This window comes from Gymnogyps californianus, chromosome 5 (genome assembly GCF_018139145.2).
Source record: "Gymnogyps californianus isolate 813 chromosome 5, ASM1813914v2, whole genome shotgun sequence".
In the NCBI taxonomy this organism is placed as follows: Eukaryota; Metazoa; Chordata; class Aves; order Accipitriformes; family Cathartidae; genus Gymnogyps; species Gymnogyps californianus.
In genome coordinates this window covers 27,558,706-27,580,656 of record NC_059475.1, presented here as the reverse complement: position 1 = coordinate 27,580,656, position 21,951 = coordinate 27,558,706, and the positions used below count along the sequence as shown (strand labels likewise).

General features: G+C 47.6%; 1 protein-coding gene across 3 annotated transcripts; it reads right to left on the bottom strand.

Moving 5' to 3' along the window:
- Nucleotides 1-489: 489 nt before the first annotated feature.
- ARHGAP1 (Rho GTPase activating protein 1) lies at nucleotides 490-21,266 on the bottom strand. 3 transcript variants are annotated; one of them, XM_050897525.1, is made up of 13 exons: nucleotides 20,960-21,266; nucleotides 20,066-20,158; nucleotides 14,669-14,698; nucleotides 9,268-9,355; nucleotides 8,893-9,024; nucleotides 8,307-8,393; nucleotides 7,575-7,673; nucleotides 6,745-6,852; nucleotides 5,427-5,503; nucleotides 4,948-5,025; nucleotides 4,268-4,396; nucleotides 3,989-4,092; nucleotides 490-3,300 (listed from the first exon to the last, which is right to left on the bottom strand). In XM_050897525.1, the coding sequence occupies exons 1-13, from the start codon at nucleotides 21,096-21,098 to the stop codon at nucleotides 3,121-3,123; spliced, it is 1,344 nt and encodes a 447-aa protein (XP_050753482.1). In that variant the 5' UTR covers nucleotides 21,099-21,266; the 3' UTR covers nucleotides 490-3,120. The 3 variants fall into 3 exon arrangements, with proteins under 3 accessions (XP_050753482.1, XP_050753484.1, XP_050753483.1); XM_050897527.1 differs by lacking the exon at nucleotides 14,669-14,698 and having other exon boundaries at nucleotides 20,066-20,146; nucleotides 20,945-21,266; XM_050897526.1 differs by lacking the exon at nucleotides 14,669-14,698 and having other exon boundaries at nucleotides 20,960-21,264.
- Nucleotides 21,267-21,951: the final 685 nt, after the last annotated feature.

The window sequence follows — 21,951 nt, the reverse complement described above, 5'->3', positions numbered from 1 at the left end:
AGCCAGTGCCCTGCCCTGCCCTGCCTGTGTGAGGAGGCTGACCAGGTGAGGAGGGAATTTAACCCCCTGGGCTTGGCAGATGCAGGCTCTGGTGGCCACCCACCCAGCGCAGGCTGCAGGCAGGCTCAGGCCAGTTCCTTGCTCAAGTCACAGGAGGGATATCTCAATACAAGGCATTCAGGAGAGCAGACTGCAGAAGCAAAAGCAACCCTGGTTACTGTGCCTGCTCCAGGGCCCCTGGCAGCTCCAGCATGAGGAGCAGCAGAGGAAAGGGGATATTTACACTGGGTCCCTTCCAGGATTTGCAAGCATTTTCCCCACCATGAGCAGTAGCAGCTTCCTGAACACCCTCCAAATCTGCTCCCTGCAGGCACTGAACTGGAGCAGGCTTTTATCCCTGCCTGCAGGGGATGCACCAGTCTCCATTTTGCTAAAAAAGGAAACATTATTTCAAGAATTCACTTAAAAAAAAAAAAAAAAAAAGCACCCACCAAAAAAATTCCAGCCAGAAGATGGATGCTTGCAGCAATCCCTGCTCTCCCCCTGGAAAGGAGCTAAGCCACCCCAGCACTGCTCCTCTCACTGCTGGGCAGGGAACAGTCCTTGCTGCTCTGCAGGGCTGGAACGCGCCACCCTCCCCAGGGAGCCGGGGCTGCGCATAGGGCCAAGGCCTTGTGCCCCAGCACACAGGCACTTCCCGTTCCAAGTTGCCGACCTTGGGCTTGTTTGTCCCAGGAGAAGTTAGCGGGGTTTGCCTTTCCTCTAGGGGGTCCAAGCGAGGCCAGTGTCAGCTGCAGATACAGTCAGAACACTAAGTCTCCTCCCATACTGAAGCCTACATAGAGCCGGGTGCCTGCAGGGAAAGAGAGGCTGCACTGGGCTCCCTCAGCCTCCACGCTCCTCCCAGGCTGTCCAGAAAGCCTTGCCTCTTAAACACTGGGGCAAGTACACCTCTCTCCACGCTGTCCATCCCAGGAGATTACTCCTCCACAGCACATCAGCCCTGCTAACTTACTCTAGCAGAGATCACAGGTGAATTAGGAGCCGAGTATCTCTACCTCCAAAATATTTATTTGGTTACTGCTGTGAACTGTTCAGGTTGAAACAATTCATACCCTGGCCAAACAGGGAAGACTCCTACTCTTGGAAGAGGGAGACTAAGCAGCCTTGTAGCCTCCATAAGGCAAAGTCCCCCAGTATCTAGAAGGGATCAGACCAAGCCCTCTCCTAGAAAATCTCTTGCTCCAGCCTTAGTAATGCCCAGTTTCTTGCTCACTGTTCCCACCCACGTGTTGGTGTGCCTCCTCCGAGCCAGCTGGCTGGACCTGCGCTGCCCCGCAGAGCTGCCTATGTTCACGCCTATCCCCATTCCAGAGCTTAGCAAAAAGAGCAATTTCCGTAATTCCTGCAGCAGATGTCACTTATTTTGATTACAACTGGGGTACCGACCTTTGGTCAGTGTTTAAACACAGGCTAAAATATGAAAAAGCAAATTCCATTTAGCATCCAGTAGCTTTTTAAAAATTAGTTCTGCTTGGTCCAAAAGATTTGTCGCTGTGGCCAGACGCAGCAGGGAGGACTGGCCCAGGCACACAGGGCACAAGATAGAAAGATATAATACATCAGTGAAGTAAGGCTAGAAGCTCCCTACTAACACCCTGCTGGGCCCAGGCCAAGGAGAGCGACCTCTTTTAGCTCAGGTAACGGGAATGCTGCAACCCAAAACCAACAGTGATGCCCTAACAGTATTGCAGCTGCTTTGGGAAGGTGCTAGGCCCACCCCGCTCTGAGCCTGCCTTGTGGACAACCCGATCTCTCCAGCCATGCCCAAGGCATACAGGATGCAGGCTTCCATGGTAGGATGGAAGGAAGGTATGAACCGAGGAGGAGACGGGGCAAAGGCCCTTGGCATGGAATAGCTGTTCTCTCACAGGTTTGGCACATGACTGCTCAGCACCTGGGCAGAAATTCATAATCCAGGCCTGGCACACTCCAGGGTGAGTGTCAGCCCCAGTCCCTAGACCTTCCCTCAAGGCCATGGTCTCTGTTATACTGTGCTGGGGAAAGTTTTGCTCAAAAAGACAACTAGCCAAGGTGGTCTGTGCCAGTCAGCACAGATACACATGCCTGACAGAGAAGAGGCCTTGTGCTGCTGCCACAGGGAAAGGCAGTGATCCTCATAGTGTTCAGCAGTTCAGTCCCACCAGGGCACTTACTCCCTGCCATTCAGACTCACCAGCTGTCCAAGGGCCCCAGCCAGCCCCACCGCACAGCCAGGTCTGGCATGAACCTTCCCAGCTGGGCTGGAAATGCTGCTGGAGGGACAAACACGCCTGAGCTAGGTAACTATGGGAGGCACCTCACCCACTACACCCCAGCAAACACTGAATAGTATCTGGAGTGGGTGACCCCAGAGGGGTTTCGGCTAAATTCAGCTTCGTTGTATTGGAGTCTGACAGGTAATACAGCCCACGTGCCGTGAGCCTGTCCTTCACTTGCCTGTCAAAAGCATGGGGTCTAGAGTGGTGTTTGCAAGTGCAGGACATGCTGCTACCTGAAGCACAAGGGCTGCCTGGCTCCCTTCCCTGCTTTAGGTGCCTCTGGGGAAAGGCAGGATGCATGTTCAGTGCTGAGAGATGGCACTCGCAGCAAGAACATCTCTGCCACAAAACCCAGCAAGCCTGCCCTAGCCCAGACAGCCCAGCTGAGGCAAGGGGGGTGAGCTGGGGCTATTGGGAGCTGAAACAAAAAAGATCTTTGCTGAGGAAGGGACCAGAAGGGCAGAAAAACTGCATGTGAGGGAAGGAGGAAAGGAAGGCAGGTCATTTGATAGGGCAGCAGACTGGTGATGAGCCCTGGAGGAGCTGCACAGACTGGCAAGTGGGTTAGGACTCCACTCTCAGCAGCTGGGAGACCAGCTCCCCTCCCCATCCGGAGCAGCAGGTCTCCTGCTCACTTACTTACACCCTTTCTCCACCATCTCCACAGCCCTCGCTCTGCTCATCACCCAGAGGATCAATGGTCCCTTTGCACTGGAGACAGCTTGGTCACAGCTCCAAGACAAGGTGGGAAAGAAGGTGGGAAGGTGGGCACAGTGTGCTGCTGTGGGCTGGCCTGGATTCAGGCCTCCACATCCTCAAAGAGTTCCTTCTGGTGGTCCAGCAGGAACTTGGTAAAGGTATTGATGGGGTTGATGGCTTTTAAGGTGATGGCTACATCTTTGGCCCACAGCAGATTTGGGCCAAACACAACTGCCAGGTTGGTGTTTGTCATCTTGTTTCTGTCACTGTGAGCAGAGACCTATGTGGGAAGGACAGAGACAATTGTGAATCCTACAGAACAACACAGCAGCTGCCCTCTACCCTCCCCAAAGCCAAAGCTGACAGACTCCCAAGGGCAAATGGGAGGAGACAAGCTGGAGGCCAAACGCCAGAAGGCAGCTGGGGGAAACACACATGATATCCAGCATTCAGGAGGTAAGGAGCAATATCTTGCCATTTGCCACTATGGCTTAACCACCAGGACATATCATAATAATAGGACCAAGAGCACAGTCAGCCAATCTCTCTACAGTCCAGATCACCACTCAGAACAAAGTGATCTTCCCTCTTCCTAGAATAGCCTTGCAGTGGCTTCCCTGGCAGCAGAAAGTTCTGTAGGGCGGATCCGAGACCGCTCTTCTAGTCTAATCTTCTACTCAGATATTTTGCAGTTGTACCTCCACCATGGGGAGCTTTCAGCCTCCGTGGTACAGACCACATGGGCTTAATGCCCGCCTGCACCTCTCAGCATTATAAGAAGCAACTGCTTAGGCTAGTTCATCGTGATCATTCTTGATCTTTGTATAACAAGAACATAAGGCAAAGACATTTCCTAGCTTGAGACTCATTTCCTCTCAAAGGAAAAGAGGGAGCAGGCAGTCAAAAAGCCGATGCAAGGCGTTGGCAACTGAACTAGAATACGACTGCCCACCTTTGGAGCAGCTCACCTGCACCAGAAAGGCTGTCAGTAAACGGAGCACTTCGTAGTTTTCTTCTGGCAGAGTCTGGAGTGTTTTGCGAACAACATCCACACGATTCACTTCCTCCACACCTAAAAATCAAGAGAGACAGGACAAGCAGGTCCATGAGGAATCCTCAGCACCCACCCTGATGAAAGCTCTGTTTGCAGTCACAGGGTATCCCATGCAGGACTGCTCCCCCGGAAGATATCTTTGCCCTTAGCCAGTGCAACATTCAGGGAGTATCATGCTCTTGTTACAACTCACTCTGGAAGCTGACAACATGGCTGTAGAGGCCAAAAGTGAGGAGGGGCTCAGGTAGCTCCCTCAAGAAGGTCTTGAGAATCACAGCAGGGAGGTGGACATCTTCATACTGCTGGAAATCTACAGGCACACCTGAGAAAGTAGAGCAGACACTCAGTGCTCACTGGCCAAAGCAGGACCTCCTCTGGACAAAGAATGGGACATGGTGGTCAGAGCCCAGAAACAGGGAAGCAGTATTTTAAAGAACACAGAGAGGGTACTGAAGCAGCACATCTTCTAGCAGAGTGGAAAAATGTGTCCCAAAAGCATATGCAAAGCACTGCTGAATCCAGCACTACATCTTTAGAAGTCATCAAATGAAACAGATGACCAAGTTTCTTCCTGGTCATCTTCAGTCCCTCCAGTATAACCAGACTAAGATGGTATATCCCACCCTGAGAAACAGGGAAGTTTTCAGGAAGGAAAAGGGCAGCAAGGGGAAGGTGAGTGGGAAGGAACATGCTTTCCACACAGCAGAAGTATCAGATGCTTCTCCCTTGCAACTCAGGTCATACCCTGATGGGGCCTCACCTAGAGGCCTATCAGAGAAGGAGAGGAGCCATGATGGACTAGTTCCAACACAGTTCCAGTTGGACAGTAGTAGTTAGGGAATGAGAGGGGCTCTGCTGAGTTTGGGTACTTACCCATGTTGTATTTTTGCTGGACCTCCCTGACAACCTGTGTATTTGCTGATCTCCGGAAAATCCCCTCTGTAGCAAGAGCTGTGAAGTGAGAGCAGATGGAGAAGAAAGATCAGCCATGTGAGAGTCTCTAAAAATGCTGGTCTTAACAATCATAAATCCATGCTGTGGTGTGTTCAGACAGACATCAACAAGTCCCTTTTTTAGAGTATGGCAATCCTTTCTGCTTCCACTACCAGGCAAAGGACACAAGGAGCATTTTGCTACTCTTATACAAGTGGGAGTATGGACGACTGGAAGAAAGAGGTCTCCTAAGCCCTGCACAACCTCTCTTGAAGGCTAACTCACCTAGTTCAGGCCTTTACACCTTAGTCTAGACTGCTGTTCTTCTTTATCTTACTACACTCTGGATGGGAACTTGGGTGGAGGAGAGGCCACTGACATGGAATTAAGAGGGGCTGCAGCTTCCCCTGAACACTTACCATGCTCCTGCAAATGAGCAATGGTGTCTCTGACCACCAGAGGAACAGGAGGCTGATCAGGGCTCTTCTCCCTGAGACTGCAGGAAGAGACAGAAGGTTACAAATGACTGATCCTCCCTGCCCTACATGCAGCCCCTGAGTCTTGAAGTTGCCCACACAAGCTCTACCACATAGGACCTTGCTATCCCAATCCCTGGTTTAGCCATTATTCCAGCCTTCTCTGCTCTTCACCCATGTTGCTACATCATTCACTGGAGCAAGTATGAGCTCGTTGTTACACCACAGGAATATTTCTCTGTCTTCTGTAAAAATCATAGCCTGTAGATGCCAGGGCAAAGGGGTTCCCAGAAGGCAAGGCTGCTAGTTATGAATCGGGTGAAAAGGGTTAAGCTTCCCTTTTCCTTCCCCATAGGAGGAAGGGCAGAAAGAAGCTGACACATGAGAGAAATATATATGGGAGAAGTTTACCCACCCCACTCCTGTAACGGAAGATATATCAACCCAATGACTGTCAGGGAAGACCTAGTGATGCCAAGGTGTTCGCTCCCACCCTCACATTCGATTGTCTATACCACTTGATAGCATGGAGCTGTTCACCGCTCTCAGGCTACTGAGAGCTAACAAGCTCAGGCACACAGCACCACGGGGGTTACATTTGGAAATGTTGTGTTGAAGCTGGGGAATGTGGTCCTAGATTGCGTCAGAGGATCTGTCTGGCCACACTACTGGCTCGTACCTCATTCCCTGGGGAGGCAAAACCACACTCAAAGTTAAAAATACCTTCAACACTTAGCCAGTATCACTAGCCCTTGCCAGTATCTGTGTTTGCCTGCGTCACTGTGCAGAAATGGGGGGTGGGAATCAGTACAAGGATGAATAGAAGTGCTTTTAAAATACAATTTATGATATGGAAAAAACTAAGAAACAGATCTGCAGCACTGCTCAATCAAAATAGCATAGCCCTAAAGACACCTCCATCAGCCTCCTACAGACTTCCTTTGCTTAAAGGAAGTTTCTAGTGGCATAAAGCCATCCCCATGGCCCTTATTTTGCTCCTCCCTTAGTGACCCTTAGCTGCAGAAACAATCTCATCCTAATTTAAATACCATCTAGCCGGGGAATCAAGAGGGTGGAACTGAACTGAGTCAGCCGGGATCTGGACATGAGCATAGAGCTCCTCAGAAGAATGATTAAAGCTTTGCAGGAAATCTGAACTGCAAGAAATTTTATAGCCACTTTTGCTGCTGTTCAGATATAAATACAGTGACCTCATATCAAGCAAGTCAGGGCAAAAGCAACACAATCCAGAGGTACTCACTGCTGGAGCGAGACTCCAAACTGCTGGTTTGGCAGTGGTGGGCGTGGGGGTGTTGGCTTCTGGGGCACTTGTGAAGGTTTCTGCAGGGATCTCAGATATTCATCGTATCTGTGGCAAAACACAGACTAGTAAAAAGCCACTCCACCTCCCGGAAAGAGCATGAACCCAGCACTGCACGTGACCCATTGCACACCCACTGGTAACAGCTCCAGCCTAGCATAGTTGATTCCACCTATGCAAAAACAGGACAGGCAGCTCTGGAGCACAGGGACAACAAGAACAAACATCTGGTTGCCAGAAAAAAGCAGGGAGAAAGGAATATCTATCTGGAATCAGGAGCTGGAGTAGCTGAGGATGACAGACAGCGTGGGCAGGAGGGCAGGACAGCCATGCTTGTGATGAGACAGTTGCATGTGTATGTGAGGGACAGGGAATCAATCTGGTAGGACCGAGATTGTGGCAACTGTGAGAAGCCCCAAAGACAAGCTGAATTGTGCAGAGTGAGCAAAGCAGGTGCTCAGATGCAGCAGACACGCACCACGAGCTCCAGGTCAGTGTTAAGGTCAGCAGCTTGCAGAAAGCCCCTGAGTGGGAGAGGCAGGATTGGTGCTCCACTGGAGGAGGATTTTTAACTCAAGGACAGAACTGGGCACTGGGGCCAAGGACACACAGGAAGGAGCATGGAGAGAAACAATAGTCTTTAAGGCGATTTGTCACCACTCCCTCCAAAACCACTGCCTGAGTGGAACAATCTCCTCCCCTTGCCATTCCTCCAAGAAGTCCCCCTCTCACAGAGCCCTAAGCAAATGGGAGATAGGCAGCATTCTCACTTCAGCACTTGGCTTGGGATCCCCAACTGTTCCAGCTTCACATACTCCTCCAGCTCACTAAGGAAGTTCACATAAAAAATCTTTCGCCCAAACTTAAAGCTGAAAAACAAGAGAAAAGTAGGTATGTGAGGAATCAGGAAATTCAGTATCAGAACGGACTTCTTACAGGCAAGGAGAGCAGGGGTCTGCAAGAGACATCAAGGGGGCAAAGGGGCAGGTATGGCTGAGCAACAGAGATGTCACCCACATAGCTCTCCAACTCCATGTATTTTACCAGAAGATGCCAAGACTTTCCAAGTCAAATTAGAAGCCCTAGCAGCAGCAGGCTCCCTAAAACGCTGGATTTCTCCTTCCTAAGTTCAGCAGTAGGCTGGAGAAAGTTTTGTTTTCAATTATTTTACAGAGTTAGGATTTCAGCATCAACACAATGAATTAAATATAATTTGGACTGATCTCTCGCTTCCTTTTTCATTATTAGCAGAGCCTGCAACACTTTACTTCTACTTGGCTGGACAGAAAGGGAGCAGCACAGAGCTGCAAACTCTGTAGGTTCCCAAAGCAGTACTTCCTGTATCGGAATATTTCTGAGCTCAGAAACAGGAGGAGATAGCATAGCGTGAGAGACTCCAGGGTAGCCTTAGCAGCCTGGGCTCATCTTGTGCCCCACTGAGAATGCTCCATTATTCCCCTGCAGTGTGAGGATGTGGGTGAGCCTCCTATAGTGCTTCCTACCTGATCAGAGGCTTGAAGAGAATCAACAAGGTCTTGATGAACATGGTTGGGTGCACAATATACAAGGCTTTGATGTTCTTCTTGTACCTGCCAAGAGAGGCTAAGTAAGGATGAGCTGCACTTTAAGCAGAGGAACCAAGCTTTCCACAAGATTACGGCACCCTGGGTGCTCCATTTCTTTTGCACTGAGCCTCACCACTCCCCAGCACCCACAGCCTCTGCTCTCCCATGCTTTGTAGCTGTGTCAGGCCACTCAGCAGCCTAAGGGCACGCTCTACTGTATTCCAAGATTCACCAAGAAGCAGTGAGCAGCCTTACCAGGAAGCAACAATTATACCATGGGGCTGACATGCTTGCACTGGGTCCTGGTTTTGCTGCTTGCCTCTTGGCCTAAAGGATGTACCTACAGAAGGAGCTGTTTATCCCATGATTCAGCCTGCATTAAACAACAACTCACCTCCGTAAGCAGCAGAAATAAGTGATAGTAAATTACAATCACCAAGCTACATGGGGTGCCTGGGGAAGATCATCTGTGTTAGGCTACAGAACAGCACATTATATCCTTGCTTGCTGCAGCCTTACTCACTTGCGATCAAATTCCCTGTAGGCATCCCGCAGCCAGCTCAGGGAGGGCTTGTTCTCACTGGTCAGGCCATGGTGCAGGTACACCAGTGTGTAATCACTCTCCACATACTGGTCCAGTGTGAATTTCAGGTACCTGAGAAGAGACAACTGCTGAACTCACTTTATGCTCTGCCACAGAGAGGCTCTTCCTCCCTTTGAGACTCATTTTTGTGTGCCACAACAGAGGATTTGCATCCCCAGCAATGGAGGTAAGCATTTTGGGAGAACATATCCAGCTAAAAGAGTTACTGCAGATATATCTGGCCCCAGGAATCCAGCACCTGGGAATTATGACAGGCTTAAGAAGTTAACAGCAGCCTCCTAAGACACTACTCACCCCAGCAGTTTCACGTGATCAAGTTGATGACTTGGGGGCATCCGGCAGGCACTGAACAAGATGACTTTCCTTCCATATTTGTCATCACCTGCAGATGAAATACCAGAGATTACAGGGAGTTTAAGGACTACATTGCGGTCTTGGCAGCAAGTGGTAAACAGAGAATGGGAAACCGCCATAACAAGGCAGGAGTCTGGATTGCCACAATTGCCAGCAAAGCTAAACCTGATCTTCAGCAGAGTTACCACGGGCCTAGTATGGAAGCAGAAACCTGAACACCAAAGGCCTGGTAAGTCAACAATGCAAATGGAGAACAGAGTCCATGCTCCAGCCCTGAAAGAAGTGGAATGATTGGAAGCTAGGATGCCTCAGGGCACATAGGGATAGAGGCCTCAAGTACAGAGCAGAGTGCTCAGAGCATTAATCCTGCAACACTGCCCCTGGTCACTGCTCCTGATGCACGTGTGCCCAGGGAGGCACAGGGAAAACAGCCCCTCACAGGCACAATAACCACTCCTTCTGTCCTGCACACAGTCCCAGACTAACTGCTTGTGGTCTGGTGCATTTGTTTCTTGCTTCACCTGAAGCTTAGTCCTGCACACAGAACAAAGCCAAGAAACCAAGAAATTCCTAGAAACAGGGCAGTCCCAGCCACATCCCAGAGATGAGAAGCAAGCATCATCATAAGCCTCTTCTACAGATGGACCACGTAGGGCTGCTGGATTCTCCAGGGGGATTGCAGAATAAGCTGTTCACTGCTTCCTAGATTTTCCATCCACAGAGATATTTCTCCAGCCTGAGCTGGAAGGAGCTGCAAAGTGCGGCACAACAAAGCATTCTGTGTAAAAACCCAGCAGAAAACAGTCCCCATCACACTGGAGCCAAATAACCCATAAAACACCCTCATCTCGGGGAGGACACTCCCAGCCACCACTTGAGGCTTCAGAGACAACAAGCCAAGTTTTCCCCAAAGCAAGTCTTCATACGTCGGTGGACTTCTGCCAGCAGCGATCTCAGCCCCATGAACAAAGCCTGAGCAGATGGGCATGGACAAGCTTAGCAGACATGCTAGGGGAACTGAGAGATTTAGGTAACTAAGAACCAGGTCACAAATCTTCTGGACATACGGAGTTTGAGGGAGACTCTGGTTCTCTCCCAGACACAACACCCAATCCATTTCCATAAGGATGACTTGCTTTTTAGCACCAGTGGAGATGAAATGGTTCCTTTAGTGTGAAGGGTTAAAGTCTTCCATCTTTCTTGCTACTCACCCTGCTCCGAGAGCTATGTTTTCTTGTCAAGCAGGAGGAGCATGGAGCAGTGGAAGGGGCTACTGAGGTTATACTCAACAACACCCTCCTTCCTCCCCTACAGCACAACCACCTTGTACAGACCACAGCACAGAAAAGCAGCAAGGATCGCTACTTATGCAGGACAGCCCTGCAACACATCATTCCTCTTGAAATATATCCTTTTCCCCACACTGATTTACAATATTCAGAGCATGCAGCCATTTTCTCACATTTGCATGGGCTCTGGCCCTCAACTACCACTTGGCTACACTTGCTGTGCAGCAACTGAGATCTCAAACTGAACCCCAGAACAGCAAACCTGAGGTTTCTGGGAACACTGCCTGTTAGTAACAGATGACCACTTAGTGCTGCAAATGGCAGCCAGAGAACTCACATACACCAGCCATGACATTAAGGTGCCACTAACCCTCTTTTACCCCCATCCTGGCCAGAAGAACAGATTCTCTTGCTACTTGTTCATTTATATTTTTCCCTCGCAAGTCCCATTTTCAAGTCACTCACCAGACAACACAAGAGACAGAATTTACTGATGCACACAAGCCAGAACCTCTACAAAAGCTAGGGACACTGAGGCAGCACTAGGTACAGACCAGGAAAGGGGCGGCATAGGCCATCACATTGACATACACATGCGGAAGTAAGGGGCAATTAGGGAGGATGCATGACCCAGAATGCAGGACTAGGAGAGAGTGATGCAAGGCTCATCTGGAACACCTAGATACAGTCACAGCCAGGCCACAAGACCAACATGACATTGCATATCCCACGGTAGCCCACTCTCTGCCTAGCCCAGAGTTTCTTGGTAGCTTGCTATGAGCTTTAGGGCTGGGTCTAAAGCACTTACATTGTCTATAAAACAAAAGTGCAGGCTACAAAGTCCTGGGCAGGGAATATGGCATACTGTGACTTTCCCAGTGGTCTTTAGCCACTCGTATGTCTCCATCTGGAAGACAAAGGGTCCTGCCTGCACAGAGAAGATGGTAGCATCTGAGAATCTGTTGAGTTTTGTAGTAATGAAAGAGAATGGTCAGAAAGACTACAGATCTTTGCAGATCATAGCTCTGTGCTAAAGTCAGAATAGGTGCTATCTTCAGTTAACTGAGAGGCTGCATTTCACACCAGAGTGGATGGTCTGAGGGCCAGAAGCAGATTGCAAGCTTGATTAAGGCAGGCCTTGGTTGTGAAGAACTGCAGTACAGCATCATGTTCAAGTGAGGTTGTGGGTGGCCACACACTCAGCTCAGGCTCTTGGGCACTGATTTCCAGACCTGACAAATCACAAGTCAGGAACCACATCTTCCTCTGCAATGACATGAAAGCCTATGGCAGGGCCTGTGCAAAGTCTAGAATCTCATTCCTTATATAGCCTTCGTGAAAAGGTCTGGGATCGCTGGTAAAGAAAAAACAGACAATCCATGATTCTGCCAAAGGGGAGACGGCATGTTTCCCCTGGATAATTTCCAGGGTCAAGTACACCAAAAGATAACCTATAGTCCCCTGGATGACTGAAAAAGGAGTGGCCCATTTTGCCTTCCAAATCAGAATGAATTTATGCATGAGACCTACACAGGAACCAGCATGCCCATTACTGAGTTCTGGGTTTCACTCCAGTTTCATCACACTGAGCTCACCCTGTCAACACAGACACTTTCAAAACAACCAACTGCCAATCTTGTTTCCGCCTGACATATATCTGATCAGTCTGGTTCCTCCATACATGACAAAATTCAAAATTCAGCATCAAAGCTGAACAATCAGTTGTTTCAATTTATAAACAAGAACCTAAAGCCCATTTCATGCATTCTTGGCTGTCGGAGGAAACTGCCTGCAGGTGGCCTCTCTGCCTCCGACCGAACAGATTCTTATCGCGTTTGATCTTTCCCAGATGCTCCATCCCTTGTACTATTTGCTTTCCTGTTTGCAATATTAATCTTATGTATCTAGGTTTTCACCCCTTGTTTGCAACTGCAAATAGCTAAAGTTTCCATTGAACACAACTATAGACCATGAAGTAACCACTCAGCTTCTCAGGCTATCTCCTACCTCTCCCAGATGAGGAATGCTCAATAGTTAACAACAAACCAACCAAGAAGCAATTATATACCATCAGTACTCACAGAGCACCCCAACAATGTGCATACCTTTGTGAGTAAGTTCATACATAAAAATATTTTCAGTCTACACTGGAATTAAACTACCTCCCTATAGGATGTAATTCAGATATTATTTTTAGTTTAACAACAAAGAGCAAGACAGTAGCCAATATGCAAAGTCTCTCCAGTCAAGACAGCTGCTCATCTAAGAGATATTAACCAGTAGCACTGACGGACGTGCTAATTCTCCTGAACATTGCTATGGTGCTTTTAAGGCCCAAACTCAGCTTTTCCTCTCACCTGAAGAACAGCATTTCCAGTGCACTTCTGAGACAAGGGGCAAGGAACATCATTGCTGTGGTTCCAAGCCATCAGTGCAGGACCATACTTCTAAAGGGGCTGAAGTTTAAACAGTGAGGCTAATGTTGCAGATTGAAACCTGCAGCAATACAAACATATCACAGAAGAAATTCATATCAAGGTAGCAGTACTGTCCTGAGACAGGACACTCTATTAAATGAATCTGTACAGCCAACGTGGAAAATACATGCTTGACTTGCAAATCCTGCTATGTATTTCTAGGTATTTCTCCTGAAATATATCCATCAGCCTTTATGCCATGATTGGAGGCTGTCATACTACTCACTGGCAGCATAACTGCAGTCCAGGGACCTTGCTCATTCCTACGTTCATCAGTTACTCTAGGATGAGGGCCCACCTCGATGAAAGATTCAAATGGGAATATCCTGGTACTTTGATAGTTAGCAAATGCAGACGGATAAAACTTGCCACCAAAAGCTAGTGTTATTGGTAAAACAGCAAAGTTAACAGAGTTCAGGGTCAAGGAGAGGACACCACTACATAATTCTGGAACATTACTACACAAGTTTCACAAAGCTTAGGATGTTTATCAGAGCCACTGTCAGTAAAAAACTTCTCTAATGTAATTTCAGGTTCCTGCCAAGCTTATGACACAGCTGGGCAGTGTTTAAGCATAGTAGATTTTAGTTGCCTGTTGAATTCCAAAGCGGATTTAGCCCCTCAGGAAAAGAAGATAAGGAGCTCAAAGTAGAAGTATTTTAATACATGACGTCTTCCACCTAGATATTCCCAATATCCAAACACTGCCAGAATCATAAAGCCTTACCAAGTGACTACAGCTCTAACTGATACAAAATATACTAGAGGGTCAGATTAAAGAATGCAAAATGGGAGGATGCCTGAGAGCATGGCAAATGGTGGAGAAGAGCCCACCTAATGAGGCAGTGAGGATCAGCATTTCCATGGACTGTGTGAAGGTCTTGGCCTGCTGTTCAGAAACAGCAGAAAGAATTTCACACCAAAAGAAGTTTTCATTTACATTGAGAAGTGTGAAAGCACCGACAGCCAAATTCTTAAGGCTTGGGACTGAAGTCCAGAGAGTATTAACAAATGCTCAGCAAGCACAGAGCAGTCTAGCACAGCTTCAGGCCAGAATGAGGAACAAGTTACCGAAACACAACATCTCTGCAGCCAAATGGAGAAGAAATAGATAACAGTTGCTTTCAGCTGGAGAATCCATTTTAAGCGCCAGCTGCTTCGCACATGAGCACAGCAGCAGATCATATGAAGGAAAGGAAGCAATCCTAGGATGAACTTCCAAAGCACACATGACAACGAGGCAAATCTGAGTTCAAACGGAACTGGTCCAAGCAGGCCACCACCATGACAGAAGAAGAACAGGATTTACACTGAGACCCAAGAGCCCCAAAGTACCCTAAGTAAAGCCCACATGCCAAATTTGGCTCAGATGATTCTGCTGTGCCTGAGGCAGAGGTGCAGCCCTCAGACGACAATTTTGTGCAGCCTTTGGACTCCTGAAAAGTTGCCAGTGCAGCCTAAGGCTGAGCAAAGTTTGGGCTCCCCTGAGACAGTCCAGCTACAGGCCACAGTCATGCTAAAGGAATACCATGATCTACAGTACCAAATGTTAGTGCCACAAAAAAATCTACCTACCTGGTTGGGCCCCATCAAGTGCACCCTGGTCTGGAGGAACAGAAACAAAGTTATAGCAAGCCAAGCTTCGCACCCTTTCCCAGAAAGTAATCTTGAGTATAAAGTCTCAGAGTCTAGCCAGATTGCTGCTGGGATGCATTTAGTTCCTGTCTTGCAGCAGTCAAGCTCCTTCTGTTTCATCTTTCTCCCATGCTCCTCTCCAAAGCAACCTTATCTAACAATTAGAGGCAGTAACAGCAACCCATGATTCCCAAATCTCTTTCTTGAATTTGCAACTAATTTTCTGTAATCATAGTCAAATTTCTGGCCCTTACTGTTACGCTTCCCCTACCACCAAAATGGCAACTGCCATACTGCCACTTTTAAAAGGGTTAAATGCAACTAATTCTGAATGTCAAGGTCCTTTGAACAACTTCAGAAGCATACAGAGAATGGCATCACACCGTATGAATAACACATCCAACAGACTGTTTTGCAACAAGCTAAATTTCACTAATAAGCTGAAGATGGGGACAATTTAGATCTTCAACACACCCATAGGTTTTAAAAAAAAAAAATTTAGTAGATTCTGAATTAAAAAAATAAACTGCCAAGTAGAAAAAAGAAAAAAGGTTTCTCTAGGCAGGGAGGGGTCTATGGAGGCATTTATTGCCATGCCCAGCCCCTTTCCATCACTCTCACAGCTATGTACTCAAGAGATCCACATGGGCCTATCAAGACAGGAGCCTGAGCAGAGCAGGGCTCTAGAAAGAAACTCTCCATTCCCTTGGTCTCCCTTAGAAACTTAGAATCCCTTAGAAACTCCATTCCTTTGGTCTCGCATGTCAAAACATGGTGCACAAGCTGGGCTTGCTTTGGATGGGCCCAGTTCTACAGAAGCAACTCATCATTCCGTATCATGCAAATACTCTTTAAAAAAAAAAAAAAAAAGTCAAAGCCAGAAACTAGATCCAAAAGCAACAGAAATGCAGGCACCCTGTATTAATGCAGCCAATAATAATGTACCATACTGGAAGGGAAAAGGACCCTTGTTATCAGAGGCCTTTGCCGAGCCAGTTCGCCACCAAAGTCACACTGCAACATACTTTCAGCACAAGTTTTGTCTGCAACTTCTACCTTTGCCTGCTTAGTGAAACAACAGCTACTGGTGCTCCAAGATTCATTTTGCCTCCCCATATCAATCACTGACAGCAACAGCAAATCATCAGCACTAGTTAACAACTTTGGCCAACAGCAGCCACAACCTGCAGCCAACAGCCAGCCACAATGCTTTTCAGGTAGGTGTGGTACCAGATTCACCATTGAAAAAAGATACTGTTGAAACTGCAGTTTCAATCTAGTAACACGCAAGAAGGTACACCCCCAGCTCTCCACCTTGCTTTCTCACTTCAATCACAGGTCTTACACACACTAGCATCACGCCTTCTCTGCGAGCGCAGCCCTGCAGACTGCCAATTAATGGTGTGAAGCAGCAGATTTCCCACAAAAACTAGCAGAAACATGCTCTGAGCTTCAGCAATGCTTTGAAGTCACTGGGCAGGGACTACATAGCTGAAGTAAATAGTGATGGCCACTCTCCTGACAACTGCTACACCAACTTCTAGCCTCCACAGCAGCGGAAAATTCATATGCCAATCGTACGTTAAGCCCCAGTTTTCTTATCCCAAAAGGAAGAAAGACAGTTATTGTGTGAAATGGGAATGCTGATGCACCTCATAGCTATAGGTTTGCACATTGACCACAAAGGCAAGACCAGTATTTCGGACTGGGCAGAAGAACAAGGAAGGAACACATTGCCAGAGAGCTGTCAAGAGCCCTGCTCTTCCCACACAGCCCCAGGTTTCCAGTAGGCACTGCAATCTCCAGAGACCTCCTTCAGACTGTTATTAATTATCTGCCATATTCTTGCAATTCAGCCTCTGCTGAAATTCAGGGCCAAGATTATGTCACCCTAGTCTGCCTCAACCCCAAGGGAGATGGAAGCAGCACCTTTGCCATATAAGAATTAGCAGGAGGATACAGAAACTCCTAAACATAACAGAAATTTGGGATAGTTCCTCAACAGTCTTCAACCAGAAGCCTGTGTCTCCTCCGAACGCTATGTGATGTGAGCAAGGAAAAAAACCACACTTTGCAGAAGTGGTTTGTGCAGTGAAATTGAGCTGCCTCTGCTCCAACTTCTAGCCACACGTAAAGACAAATTTCTCTGCTGCAATGCTCACAAAAAGAGGAACTCGGAGTCAAGAAGAGCACAATCACGCAGACCTCTCCAGAGCCTACATAAAACACTCCAGAAACACACACTGTAAGGCAGGTCTGAAAGGATAGGCAGAGTATCATCTCTTTCCTTCAGAAAAGCATTGAATCCCGGAACCAAAAGAAGGTTTCCCAAAACTAAAATATTCTGATGCATAACAATGCCACGGTAATCCCTTGGAACTGCGGCCTGGATGCCTTTTGTTGCCATCTTCCTGTGACACACCACCACACGGGACAGCAATGACATGCCTGCTCCTTCCCCATGGACAGCCTCTTCCAGGAAGATCCCAGTCCCCAGAAGAGACAGGAGCATAGGGCACAGAGGAGAGTCTCCATGAAACTGCTGCACTATTTTTAAATGAAAACCAAAACCAAAAACCTTATTTTTCTAGCAAATTCTGCACAATGTTTTTCAATGTTATTTTCCCTCTTTAGGCCAGATAGCCAGGATGTTCAAATCCAGCATGCCTTGAACTGCATCAGAAATTAAGGTCAGCTAGAAAATGAGTGCGCTAACTTTTTGTCATCAAAACTGGGCTTTTAATAAGTTATTAACACCATGCACCCATCCCGCAAGAAGCAATTACTTTTCTGACCACACAGGATAACCCTGGGATCATGGAGTTCAGCCCGAGGATGGGAACTAGCATTCTGCTTTTGTCTCAAAATAGCATCATCATCCCAGAATATATTTCAGGGAAGGCAGGAACAGACTTAGCCATATGCTTTCTGCTCTGAAGTGCAGAACAGGGAAGGACACGGAAGAGAAAGCTCATAAATCAGCAGAATGGATAAAACTACCCTTAATCTGCTGCCGTTTGCTAATATTTACAAGAGAACCGGGGTGGAGCTATTTTGTTTCAGGCTTAGCGTGGTAAGCGTTCATTGCACCTGAAGGTGCTGACAAGCACAACTTGTCAGTAGAGCCAGATCCAAACAGTTTCATATTAATCCTCCAGTGAGATTTTGATTCTCCAGGCTACTTCTAGTAGGATTTTTCCAGATTTTCCCAAATTGTTTGCCTCCAACAACAGCCCAGAGAACATTACGCTGTCTGATTCTCTGAACAGTTAACGTTATTAATTATTGACCAAGAAAATTGAACAAACAGCTTCACCCCAGAGCCCAGATTACAACTCAGACCCCTTTGATCAACTTCATAAATCCTGCTTCCAGGAGATGAGACACCAGCGAGTCTCAAAACTACGGGGCAGCAAACCGACTATCTGGAGCTGCGCTATTAGCTCTTCCAATGCCAAGAAAGGCATTGCACCACGTTCTGTGCGTGGGACCATCAAAGGCTGTCAGATAAACCAGCTACTGGTGAAAATTGGCCAGGAAGCTTCTCTGAGCGGCTTCTGCACTATAGAGAGACACGACAGGGACAGAGCGCTCACTAGAAACACAAATTTAAACCATGATGGGGAAGAGATCTCTTTCAGAATTCAGGCACACCTCCCAGTCAGCCATCATACCACCCCTAAATCCTTTCACGAAGTTAGATAATTCTTCATTTGCTATCCTAGACAACGCGTCAAATGGCTGCATTCCAACAGCCGCTGAGACACACCTCCACTGGAGTGATACTCCATTCAGAGAGCTTGGGAAAAAAAGTATCATGTTACCTCAGAACAGAAATCCCGCAGAAAGACTGGTGCTTATGTCAGTAGGCAGCACACAAAGTATATCCTTGGTTTGGGCTGACATTCCAGTCTTATCAACGTCTCTGATCTAAACTCTCTGCTAAGCACTTTGTCTGAAGTGAACAACAGTATCATTTAACTCACCAGCTCCCAGAGTCCAGAAACACCAGTTACTTCTGCCATTCGCATTCCAAATATTCTAGCTATTATCACTGAAATGGTGGAGTCCACATATCTGTCCCTTCCCAGTTACAGCAGTACGGAGACCAGGGTGCAGACCTCTATAAACCCCAGTCCTGAAACTCCAGCCCCACGGGAAAGAAGGTTAGTAACACATTTGCAAATGAAAGCACTTGTGGCAAATCTACAAGACATAATGGCCCAAATGCTAAACACCTGGCCTGTCAACCTGAGCAGCCAGAGGCACACAGGAGACAAAGGACAACAAAGTTTTGAGTTTTCCATTATCATTTTGTTCCCAAAAAGATGTAACATGAGAGGTTAGGAGAAAGAAGGCTCATTCTAGAACACAGCCCAGAAAAGAATGATGTCAGGACAACTCTTACCAAGGTAAGTGCCTGAGAATCTTCCCTCTGTGGTCAAACCCTGCTGCAGAACAACCCTGAATCAGGAGGACTCCAGCTTGTGCCTCTGCTTCACTGCAAATGCACATGTGGGGCAGGGACCAAGGCACAGAGAAATGGCAATAGGAGGGGCAGGAGCTGGCTACAGATAATCAAGGAGGAAGTGTGAATCAAGTCACAACAGGTTGAAGAGGTGCCTTTTTTTTTTTTTAAAACAAGGAAAGACAAAGAAAGACAAACTGGGATTACCCTTCCCTCAGACTTACCACAGCAACCTAAAAACTACCCCCAAAACTCTTTCTTATGGACGTCCCATCAGTAAATCGCTGAGGGTTAGCGTAATTAAAATAACATGGATAAGACGACCACACAGAGAAAATCCGAATGCTTGTGACCCTGAATGATCAGGTCTTTCCTTGCAGTGGGCCATGAGCTTATTGCCCCTATTTCAGATTTCTGTAAATGCTGTTTCTGGACAGGATGGCAAGCTCTGGCCATTCAGATGTAAGAGAGCTGCCAGACCTACTGTGGATTACTCAGTCACCTGAGGACCTTGCAGCTGTACTGCATAACTAGGTAATTTCTGTGGCATTATCATGCAAAAATCACATCTTGTGATTAGGATATAGTCAAGGACCATACCTAAAACAATTCAGCAAAAGCAACCACATCCTGCTAATAATATAATCAAGACAGTAAGAGCCAAGAAGGAATGCAAGTTTAACCGAGGTAAATGGAAAATTACACATATTGCAAACATTCAAGAAGTTTGGTGCTCCTTCTCTTTACGGTGCCAGCTGTCATTGCCACTTGGGCCTGGCATACAGCAGATGACCCCACAAACCTATTAGAAAGACCCTTCCTCAGCCCAGCTACAAAGACATCAAAGGAGAAAACAGAAAGACCACTACCTGCTACTTCCACAATGTGGTGCCTGGCGATATCATAGTAGGGATCATCCCACTGCAGGTGAGTGACGGGCTCAGGGGAGCCTTTGGAGTCCTCTGCACAAAACACAAGGAACAAGCAATTAGAAGAAGGGATCTGGAGCACCTTGGTGAGGGGTAAAATAGAGATAGAGGGATGAGAAAAAATGGCTTTTCAACATGGGAGGGACTAATGTATGCACCTGTCCACCTTGGAAATCTACCTTTGAAATTCTGAGTGGGCAAGAGCAGCAACGACTTCAGAAGAGACCTGTCAGTCCTATGAGGTCCATACATGTCACTCAGACTGTACACCTTCTCAAAAATGACTGTTCAGATGTGTCACAAACATTCACAAAGACCAAAACCCAAGTGCCCAAGGGCACCATCATGGCTTTTTAGAGCAGGAGAATCTTAACATTGTCCCTTGATGGATGGCAGTCCTATATGCCCTTGAGCTAATTTCCCTGACCTCTTTGGGCAGCAGTCCATAGCACAGGATTTCAGAGCAACAGCTCAGATCTCCAGCCCCACCTCCCACATGGAAGTTCAAGACCCTTCCACTCAGGAAGACCAAACTATCCTGCAAGAGACCATAATAGAGGATGTTCGAGGACTTAAAGCATGTCTGTACTGTCAGCACCAAAGCGCAGCCAGCCACAGGACTGAGAAGAGTATATTTCCATCAGCTGGCTCTGAGCTTTTTAGTGCTGTTCAATGGCAGGGCTAATTCACTTGGGTGTGGTGCAAGACTAATGCGTCTATAAAGCTTTCAAATGGAGCTGGGGCTCTCTGTGTATGCAGATATGACCACAATGCTGCAGGACAAACAATTCCTTTTTGGCCAAAACCCAGACCCCAAACAAGCAGGATACTTACCTGATTTGGGAAAAGCAGGGGCTTCATCTGCTGGCCAGCTCTTATCATCTATGGAGGCCAGTTTGAGCTGGCTGAGCGACTGGTTGGTATCATCCAAGTTCAGGTCATCCTGAAGCTCCGAGAGTGGGTCTGTAGCCATGGTCCCCAAATACCGCAGTTTATTTTGCAGCGTCTAGAATGAAGACTGCAGAGATTGCTAGGTGAGATACAGAGATCACAAGTTTACCTCCCCATAGAGGCTCTTCCTCTTCTCACTGATCGTCCCCAAATCCTCCCTTATCTTTACTTATCCAGAGATCATACTTCCCCTCCCCCTTAACGCAGGCAGGAACTCCTCCTCCAAGCCAGGAGCACCAACATATGTCAGATTCTTTCGCGCCAATTGCTATCAAAAGGCCATCAGGAGCCTGTACCAACCCTCTCAGCGAGTCTCTGCTTGACCACAGCTCTGTACAGAGTAGTTTCTCTCCTGAAACAGGAGCAGCAGCAAGACGCTGAGGAAGGCGACAGGCTATACCAGCCCCTGCCTGATACACTCACTGCACCAGCTCTGAGCTCCCCCTCCCTCCGAAGGGCTGGCACAAAGCCCAGCTGTTTCCACAGTTGGCCCAGTCCTGGAAGCTTTCCCAGGAATCACCCCCCCTTCTCCCCATAAGGGAGGGCCAGAGCTCTCAACAACACTGAAGTGGGTGCTTTAGTGTGCTGGGATCTGAACACAGAAGTGAACTGCTTCTTAAAACAGGATTTCGTAGGCTGAGCTAGTAAGACAGGGAGAACAATACACATACAACCCTCATCTCCGTTCAGCATCACCCAGCAAATCCTTTCTCCTCCATGACAGCAAGCAGCAAGGAATCACCTCTTTAATTTAAAGCCATATTGCTAGAATGAGTATTTTTCACCAAGCATGCCATAATACTGAGGAGACCAACGAATTAAGAGGGTCCAAGAAACAGACAGCTCAGTGTGTTTGCTGCTGCTTGCAAATATTT

Excerpts from the sequence above, each read along its gene's own strand:
- ARHGAP1 (XM_050897525.1), bottom strand. The coding sequence starts at position 21,098 with ATGGCTACAGACCCACTCTCGGAGCTTCAGGATGACCTGAACTTGGAT. Across the intron at positions 5,026-5,426 it reads TGCTCATTTGCAGGAGCATG|CTCTTGCTACAGAGGGGATT; the intron begins GTAAGTGTTCAG and ends CTCACTTCACAG. Across the intron at positions 4,397-4,947 it reads CCAGCAAAAATACAACATGG|GTGTGCCTGTAGATTTCCAG; the intron begins GTAAGTACCCAA and ends CTACTTTCTCAG.